The 10,370-nt window shown below is 37.4% G+C and overlaps 1 protein-coding gene across 1 annotated transcript; it reads right to left on the bottom strand.

Moving 5' to 3' along the window:
- Positions 1 to 2,789: 2,789 nt before the first annotated feature.
- LOC136208533 (beta-glucuronosyltransferase GlcAT14A) lies at positions 2,790 to 10,023 on the bottom strand. Its single transcript, XM_065999498.1, has 4 exons — positions 8,952 to 10,023; positions 4,002 to 4,077; positions 3,799 to 3,914; positions 2,790 to 3,684 (listed from the first exon to the last, which is right to left on the bottom strand). Exons 1-4 carry the CDS (start codon positions 9,433 to 9,435, stop codon positions 3,170 to 3,172), a joined length of 1,191 nt encoding a protein of 396 aa, XP_065855570.1. The 5' UTR covers positions 9,436 to 10,023; the 3' UTR covers positions 2,790 to 3,169.
- Between the last annotated feature and the right edge of the window lie 347 nt (positions 10,024 to 10,370).

Here is a 10,370-nt window from a genome sequence, read left to right as displayed (position 1 = left end):
AGGTTTGGTGATTTCCCACCGTCATTTACATTTCAAACTTGAAAGAAATTCAGATTTAGACCTAACATATGAAATTATGCATGACTAAGATTTTACTTGAAAATATTAAGGTTAAATTTGTACAATTCCATACGTTGTAATTCAAAACCTATAACATCCTCAATCATAGGTATGCTTCCAACCACTAAGTTAAGAACTTCACTACATTATATAAACAACAACAGCAAAGGGTTAGTCCCGAAATGATTCGGGTCGGCTAATATGAACTATCATATAAAATCGTGAAATCAAGTCGTATCAGCGACATAAATTCTCTCCCTCCACTCTGTCCTATCCACTACCATATTTTCCTCAATCCCCAATAAACCCATATCACTCTCGATGACCCCCCCCTCCAAGTTCGCTTAGGTCTTCCCCTACCCTTCACCACTACATCCATTTGCCACTCTTCAATCCTCCTAACCGGCGCATCACTTGCTCTTCGTCTTAGATGGCCAAACCACCTTAGTCGGTTTTCCCTCATTTTATTCTCAATATATGTAACCCCTACCTTTGTCCTAATTATTTCATTACTCACTCGATCTTTTCTTGTATGACCACACATTCATCTCAACATACGCATCTCTGCCACCGACATCTTATGAATGTGACAGTGTTTCACTGCCCAACACTCCGTACCATATAACAATGCTGGTCTGATTGTCGTGCGGTAGAATTTTTCCTTCAGTGTATTAGACATGTGGGGTCACAAAGGAAACCCGTAGCACTCTTCCACTTCACCCAACCAGATTTAATCATATGAGCAACATCTCCATCTACTTCTCCATCCGTTTGGATAATAGATCCTAAATACCGGAAGCAATCCGAGGCCTGAACAACTCTCTCATCTAGGGTGATTGTCTCTGTCTCCCTACTCTTATCCTCGCTAAACTTACACTCCAAATATTTTGTCTTACTTCGGCCCAACTTAAAGCCTCTAGATTCTAAAGTTTGTCTCCATAGTTCCAATTTCCTCTCCACGCCTTCTTTCGTCTCATCAACCAATACAATATCATCTGCAAACAACATGCACCATGGTATACCATCTTGAAGTGAACTCGTTAGTTCATCCATAATGATGGCAAAAATAAATGGATTTAGTGCGGATCCTTGATGCACTCCAATCGTAATAGAGAACTCTTCAGTATTCCCAACACTGGTATGTACACTCGTGCATGCTCCCTCATACATGTCCTTTATGATGTTAATATATTTCCGTGAAATGTCTTTCCTTATTAAGGTCCACCAAAGTACTTCTCTTGGTACCTTATCATATGCCTTCTCCAAGTCAATGAAAACCATATGCAAATCTTTCTTCTTATTTCGATAGTGCTCCATTAATTGTCTCATTAGATGGATGGCTTCCATAGTTGATCTTCCTGACATAAAGCCAAACTGGTTTTCCGAGATCTTCACCGTCCTCCTTAGCCTTTGTTCGATCACTCGCTCCTAAAGATTCATAGTGTGACTCATTAATTTGATTCCTCGATAGTTGACACAATCTTGGACATTGTCTTTGTCCTTATACAAAGGGATTAGGATATTTTTCCTCCATTCTGATGGAATCTTATTGTTTCTCCAAATTTTGTTGAAGAACATCGTCAACCACTCGATTCCTCTCTCTCCCAAACATCTCCAAATCTTAATAGGGATGTCATGAGGTCCTACTGCTTTCTTCAATCTCATCTTACTTAATGCCATTTTGACTTCACCCTTTTGAATTCTCCGCATGCAGTCACGATTTATCATATCGTGAGGAATACTTATATCTCCAACATCTTGTCCGCGATCTCCATTAAATAAGTCATCAAAATAGGACATTCATCGTTCCTTCATATCCTTATCTCCAACTATGACTTTTTAGTCCACATCCTTCACACATTTAACTTTTCCGAGATCTCGCGTCTTCCTATCTCTCATCCGAGCAATTCTATATATGTCTCTTTCCCCTTCCTTCATATCCAACCTTGTATATAGATCCTGATTCACCTTTGCTCTAGCATCTCGTATGACATTCTTTATTTCCCTTTTAGCCCTTTTGTACTTTTCGTAGTTCTCATCACTCCTACATTTCCCCAATATTTTATAGGATTCTCGCTTACTTTTTACTGCTTGTCGTACTTCTTCTGTCCACCAAGATGTGTCCTTATCCGGTGACATGCTACCTTTAGATTCCCTTAGAACTTCCTTCACTGCATTATATATATATAAATATTTTAATTAGTATCGTAATTAGATTTATTAAATATAAGATTTTATATTAATCCTTAAAGAATATACATACAACTTAATTAATAATTCCAGCTTTTAGAGATTTTTTTTTGTAACTCTTTCAAAGATTCCTCGTTAGAATCATCAGGACAAATCCCCATGATAGACCAAATCTGTCTCGTTGAGAGAACCCTAATATGCAGGTATGCTGGGATGGATCCAGGATTTTTACCTAGTGAGGCAAACTATATATGAAGCAAAATTTCACTAAACGAAACAGGGCTACATCTTCAACATGTGAACTTCGTAGGCAGCAACAGTGGAGGAAAGAGTGGAGGCAAAGTCTGCAAATTGAAATTATAATACATGAGATTTTATAAGTGGGGCAATCTCATTAGGGCAGTTCACTGCCCCCACGGTAGATCCGCCCCTGCTAGTGCAAAAGCTTTTATTATGGGCGAAATTAGGAATTAGTGATTCCTGCATTATATCCTCTTGTCAATCACTGATGAAAGTATTGATGAAGAAGCAAGAAGAGAAGCAGCAAAGTAAACAAAAATTAGAATTAAATGAATGAATCTCTCTTACAATATTGGATGTGTGCTAAATAACAAAACTTTGAACGAACATACAACAACATTCTAATGGCAGCACACGGAGAGATTCTCGTGTTAACTGTATCTGCTGCCGGCTATAATAAACATCAGCTACCATCACAGTCACAGGATGAATTTCAATAGTTTCTCCTTCAAAACTGCCACTCCTGTAAAGATCCATAACCTACCCAGTGATTCAAGAAGCAACCCCAAAATGGACCTTAAGACCAAACAATCCTTTTCCTATTGGTCATCTTTCGATAAAATTCGGATGCAAAAGTTTTGCACTTAGTCTTGGACAATAAGCCTTCCAACATGCCCTTTCATTTGCATTGATTCATCTGTGAATTCCAGTCATCCAGAAGATTTTTTATGGTCTCCTCAAATTTCTTGGCTTGAGGTCCTGGTTTAACAACATTGACATCACCCCATTGGGAGCAAGGGTCCATCCACCAACTCTTTCGACCAGTACACCAAGCACCCGGAACAGCTCGATTACTTCCACGCTTGAGGATCTTTGCATCAACCATGTCCAGTACAGGATCATTCCTCTTGAACTGTCTGGCAAAAGCTGCTCCGCTTTGAGCCATTAGATCATAATCAGCTGTATTCAGAAAATGTGGCTCCATCTTTGGAGGATTGTCCCAGACCATAAATCTTAGATCACTGTTTACGGTGGTGTTCTTAAATTCTGGTGCATTGCAAATAACTGAATGGAAATAACCTTCTTCAGGCAAAACCACATTGTTGAAGTACATCAGAAGGGTGCGTGGAAGGTTATCCCAACCCATTATGCAATATTCGAGAAAAGATCGGCTCAAAATTACCCATTGGGAACCTGCAAAAGGATAAAGATAAGTTATTGCATGTAAAGCTGCACAAATTTAAGTAAGACCCTTAGCTCTAGTCTTTAACATTGCACAAGTTTAATAACATTGAGCATTGACTTTGCCTGTGAATACTTTGAAAGCGTCTGGTGTTGGCCGCTTCTCTGTAGCATAAAAAATCTGAGTCCGCCTTGCTAGATAAATTCCAGGATCAACAATAATAGGTTGGAACCTTTGAGGTCTGTATCAAAGACAGGTCAACATGATTCAGATTTGTTTTCTTTACCATAAAAATAAATTCAAATTAGGAAGAAGAGGTGTCGCCTACTCTTTCCACCCAAGATCACTGGTGTGATCTATAAAATTGACGTCTCTGCTAAAAGTGGAGAATACGTGGGACAAGTCTGGAAGCATATACAACAAGAGCAACCGTCAAAAAGTAGAATAGTATTGTGAAAAGAAGATACAGCAGAATGAAGACAGACAGACAGGTGCATGTATTATACTATGATCCTGTCAACAACACAGAAAGCATATCAAGTAATAACATTTGAATTCTTTGTGATGTATAACAAGAGTGACAAAGATGCCATTTTTTAGAGGGACTCCACAAACATGCAGAACAGAAAAAGAAACACAGATGGAGAGAAACAAGAAATAGAATTCTATATGATTCAGCAATATGCCTCTGTCCAACCAGAGATAACTATCATGTTAATTAATACACCTGCATTTGGAGTATAGAGGTTTTCCTTTTTTCTTAGTAGGATCCAGAGCCAATCTGAAATCACATAAAAAATATGCACCAAGTGCATAGCAAGAGCCACAACAGACTAATATATTACTATTATAGAAAAATGCACCAAGTACATTACTATTCTATATCTCAAAATCTAATCATCGATGAGGATGAATTCTGTCTTACTCTTAACTAAACCAATCTCGTTTATCATGCCTTTTACAGGCTTTGGTCTCTTCTCTTTCAGAAAAAGCAAATAAGTAAAAAACGAGGACAATCCTAAAGGTGCCAAGAAGAAATATTCAAGGAAGCCTCCTGAATTTGTCACTTTTAGGCACTTGTATATCATCGAACTTCACTTTATAAGCAAATAAAACCTTCAACTATAACTCAAATAACTAAAAATTCACCACCAGCTTTCTAGTAGGGTCAAGCAAAAGTTGACATGCACTCGCAATTTAAGTTTGGTCAGTTTATTTTCTTTCTCAATTTCCAAGTCAAAATGCTTGTTCTTTTTTCTTTTGTCATCCAACTTTATCTATGTCCTTTTATCTGTTAGCATCCTCTCCCTCTCTTCACAATACCCAGGACTTATGAAATAAAAGGAATCATTGAACTGCCCAATATGTTCATACAACAGGAACCATTAGGGAGCAGCAACTCTTAAACACTTACATTAATTCCTCATTGAGCAGAACTTCCTCCAAATTGTGTCCAAAAATTTCCACAAAATTATCTTTCCTTTTGTACCTTGTTGAAATTCTTCCCCTTTTCTCGAATCAACAGAAGATCCCGCAGTATAGTTTCATTTCCTTTTTTAGCACAAAAGAGAAGTCCTAATTTCCTAGCATTAGCTTCACGGATTGAATTTTAGAAGGAAAAAAATAATTGTTATTCGTTCTTTTTCGCATGAGAGAAAACAATCCCATATTCGCTTTCTCTAATATATTATGGTTCCGCTTCAGTTTTTGATGTTACCAGAGTGTCTAGTGGAATAAAAAACTAGAGGCTCTTCCAATAGAGGAGCTTAATTATTTGTCTTGTCTTGAAGAGGTAACACTCTAATAAAGTAGTTAAGAGATCAACCTAACCATAGTTAAACATGTTTATCCTAACTAAGGACATCTCCCTAAGCACGCAGATAGAAAATAAGCTGATATTCTACTTACCATATGGCCACTCCAAACTTTGGCAAAAATGACTACACTGTTTTCATGAAACTAGTGTTTTATGACATACATATAAATCAGCATATTCAACAACAGATAAAAGTTATATTCTGTGTCTTGAGAGCAAGAAGGCTTTAAAGAGCCGAATTTGGATTTCGGAAAATGCTTGAGAAGATCAATAACGTTGGAAAAGGTAAACAGTGACAAAAAACGTTTTCAGGCAACCTTCTCTCTATCTCATTCTTTTTCGTCAACATCTTTTTATTTTGTGTATGTGTGTGTTTAAATCACAGGTTTCTGAATCTTCTAATCTCTGACTTCTGTTCTTTATTTTATTTTGTATTAGCTGTTTGGCTTGAATAATTGCTATAATTGAAGGGCTGATGAGAACAAGAACTACCATGGAAATTAGAGAGATGAAAGGAAGATTCTATGTGGTAGTGAGGCTTGAAGGAGAGAGTAGAGAAAAATAAATTTGAGGAAAGTGATAATAGATGCCAATGTGAAGTCAGAGTCAGCTGGTCACTGGAACTCCGACCAGAAAAAGAGTAAAGTGATTTTACTGTTTTATGAATCATAATTCAGGGATATTTCTTGTTATAAATTGAAGTTCTGCGATTTGATTTGTAATAAAAAAAAATTACCAAGTTCATGCATGACATGATGACAATGCTTGGTCCCTGAGATAGTAATAAAAACTATTCTTGGACCTTAACTATCTGTTTAAGCTTTTGATTCAATTAGTTCCATGATATGGTATAAGAGTCTCTTAGACCAAGTGGTCAAGGGTTCAAATCATGGCAACACCATTTGTTGATTAAATTTCAATGCAGGGTAAGATGGGCCTGCATTGTACACACTTCAAGTCTAGGGAGCATTCGTGTGTGGGGGTGTGCCAGATATGATAATAAAAGCTATTCTTTGGCCTTAACTAATAGCTTAAATTTTTGGTTCAATTGGTTACATGACAGTCCCTTATTAGGGATCTGAAGGAAGATGCAGGAACAAGTACTGCAGATTCACAGGTGGAGGATTCTGTGGCTGACTAAGAGGACATACAACATGGGGAGGAGACCCATCCTCCCGAAATTCAAAGGGTGCTCCACGTGACAAATGACACTTTAAGCAGCACAAATTACAGCACCCCAAGACTAAACCATCAGAAAAATTAGAGGAAAATTCTAAGGATCCCTCCCCCAGCTCCCCCCAAGATCCACCCTTACTGCAACCTAATTGATGGACTGCAAGCTCTCTTCCTCCCTTTCACAACCCAAAATAGTTGAGAATCCCTTTGACATGTTCCAAAGCATATGTATTACATTCAAGTTTAAGACTACAAGATTGCTCAAACGGTCATTTATTGCATGGATACCTCTAGACTTCCCATAATGCCTTATTGTCTATGACGTGAAGGTTCTTTAGCAAACGAAACACTTGTCAAAAAGACTTATAAACATTCCTCATAAAAAGAACATTTTCAATCTTACACAAATCATTCTAACAGCCTTGGTCATTCTCATTAAAGGGAAAAAGGCATCTTCAACAATGATATCCAGGTTCTCAACATCATGCAACTTAATAGGCAGTACAAAAGTCTTCAGCTCTTAAAAGCAGTCTCTAAATGGAAGACAGAACCAAAATTCCCCCAAAGAAAAATCAAGAAAGTTGATTTTTTCCTTTTTAATTAATTAAAAGGAGTTAGGTGATATGCAACAAATCATTCAGACAGAAAGCCAACAATACCGGTAAATCAACAAGCAGGCAGGATATTACCCAGCTGCAACAATGCTGCAGAAGGAAAACACATTTTGGGAGCTCCTAGCTGCTAAAACTTCCTTCTAGGAAATCTTGGATACTAAAAGTAAACCAAATAAAATAAGCTTTGAGGAATAACTAAGCTTCCGGAAGCTGGTTGCTTAGAGATATATTTTAGACATGAGAGAGTTCAAGCAGTTCTTTACTTAAGAAGTTAGAATTAGAAAATTGAAATTAATTTTCCTTTTGGTTTGACACATGGCTGGATATTTCTAGTCTAGTTGATATGATTCCTTCCTAATATACAACACTTTAAAGTGCCTAAAGATTGTAAACATTTGCTGCAAGCAAAATGAGTGGACATAACCAGATCCTATGGATGATCTTACTCTTGCAGCATTTTACTGGGTGACGTTCTTTCACGCAAGATGGACCAAGAAGATAAGATTAGATGGAAAATATCAAAAGCTGGGTGCTTTTCAATTTCCAGTGTCGAGAATGCTTTGAAGTGTAAGGAGGCAGTAACATCTTCGAGGAATCTCGTGTGAGGAGAGGGAAATGTTCCCAAGTAGAGTTTTATAGTTGCCTGGCAATTGGAAACAGCCTTGTTCTGAAGCAATGGTTGTGTAAACGGGTATTGTGATGGATAATAGATGCATCTTTTGCAAGAATAAAGTTGAAAATGCACAACAACTCTTCTTTGAATCCAGCTTTCTCATATTATCTAGAACATTAAGAAGAAAGTGACAAATAAATAACAATCTTAGGAGGTGGATCAGGGAAAGAAGCTGGTTTTGTGTGAAGTCTGTTGGGAAAAACTCCTTGGCAACATTGAGTAAAGACGCTTTCACTGGTACAGTTTATTGCATCTGGCATGAAAGGAATATGTTTAGTTTTTCCGAACATACAGCCTGATAGTGATGGTGTTTAGAAGAGTCCTTTATTGCGTGAAGTATAGAGTACTTTACATAACTACTTAACAAAAAAAAAAAAAATTATGTTATAACAGTCAATTGATGTTAAATTTTTTTGCCAATACCAATGTTTGTCAATGGTGTCAGCATCATGCACTCTTGCTCTGGATAGTAGCAAGAACTACAGGTTCCTCATCTAAGGTAGTCAAGTGTGTAATACATTGATTTTGTAACTAACCTATGCAAATTGAACACACAAAAATATGGTTCAACAAAAGAAACTAACCTACGCCAAAAAAAATTATCCATAGTACATGGAAAGCCGACAAAGATAAAAACAGAAACAAACCCAATGATCAGGTTTCTTTCTTTCAAAAGAGCTTTCAAGGCCAACTTTCCAAGGCACAATAGAAAATTTAAGAATTCAAGAACATCAAAACATCATGCACCAATTTCATGGAAGTCCAAGAACAAGCGCTGGAAAGGACACTCAGGGATCAAGAGCGAACAATTTAATCATTGAAGAGAAAATGACAAGGGGGAAAAAAGAGTGAAAGGCGTTAACTTTGTAGCATCGGAAATAAATCAATCTAAAAATTTATCCAAATTAGCAAATGAACTCCAAAAACAAAAATTCCCCTAAATCACAGACTCAATGTAAGAAGCACATACCAATCAAAGAAAATGGGACAAAAACATACCATCCTGAGTCAACAAGGGATAATCTGATGCACTCAAAACGACAAACCAATTCCACCATGATTTCACCTTCAACAAAATGGCAGCGGCCCTCAACGTTTCCGACACATGAGAAGCCCCCATAAACGACAGCCTATTTGGCTTCCCGACGACGTCAACATTGGCAAAAGACCTTATAGCAGGAACATCATTAACTGACGCAATCAGCCCGAGTCTCTCTCCATCAGACGCATCAGCACCCAAATGCAACAGGTAATGGTTCCTCGGGTGATACACGGCAAGCAGTAGCCGGATGATCCGGTCAGCGTCACCACGGCCACCGGTTATATAATAGGCAAAAGAGGGCGGGTAGTGAGAACCATGTTGAACTAGAGAAGGGAAGGTTTTTGATGAGCTGAAAGCTGAGATTGAGTAGAACAAAAGAAAGAGGAGAGACAGGAATGCAGCAGAGAAGAGAGTGAAAAGCCATCTTTTCTCTGCTCCCATAATATTAACAAATTCGAATGTTGAATCTGCGTCTTGTTGTTTTCCCCCTGATCAACAACTTTGATGGGGCATATGTTGGCAAAATTTCAAATCAAGTTCAAATTTGTACGCCAAATTCGAGGTCTAGAGAGGGAAAGGAGATACGGGTGGGCGATGATGAAGACTTTAACCATACCGTTTGGAATTTTATGAAAAAATAGAAAACGATGGTGTAATCAAAACACAAGGAAGCTTTTGCAGTGAATTTCGGGAAACAAAGAAAAAAAAGAAGAGATCGGTAACTATCAGAGGAAGATTTGGGTATTAAACTTGATAGGGATCTTGAGCTTTTCTTTTTTCGTTTTTCTTGTGGGTCTCGGGTGGTTAGCTAACCATTGATACTAAAACGTTGAAGAGAGAGAAAATCGTAGAGCAGAAATGAGATCAGAAAACTCAACTGTCCATTTTTTTTGTGTTTGTGTTTTTGTTTTAAATTATATTTCTATATCCAAAGATTTCCCTCTTTTTATCTCGTCCTCACCATTTGCAGACATGGATTTAGGGTTTTGAGCTCGGATTTGCGTCCTCCTCCTCTTCAGGAATAATTAAACACAATAAATATATTACATCACATGTGATCATACTATTTTGTTAGAAAACTTTCACCTGTGAATAATAATACTAACATTCTCACTTGGAGCGTGCTTATTCACGCGCTGAGTGGAGGAAGGCATGGAAATAGACTCTTTGCTCTCTCATTCAAGGTGCGTTATTTTGTTTTTGACAAAGTAACATTACTTGGTTATTTTCATCATTGAATGATGGAGTATAAAATTCATCCAATGGTAAAAACACATAAAATAAGGCTTATTTTGTCAAAAACAAAATAAGCATAGCCTTTACCCTCATTCAATGAGATGTTATTAAATTATAGTAAGTTAAATTAAATTAAGGTC

The sequence above is a fragment of the Euphorbia lathyris genome, chromosome 10, assembly GCF_963576675.1.
Source record: "Euphorbia lathyris chromosome 10, ddEupLath1.1, whole genome shotgun sequence".
In the NCBI taxonomy this organism is placed as follows: Eukaryota; Viridiplantae; Streptophyta; class Magnoliopsida; order Malpighiales; family Euphorbiaceae; genus Euphorbia; species Euphorbia lathyris.
The sequence above is the reverse complement of the archived record's forward strand: the minus strand, read 5'-3'. Positions and strand labels throughout refer to the sequence as shown.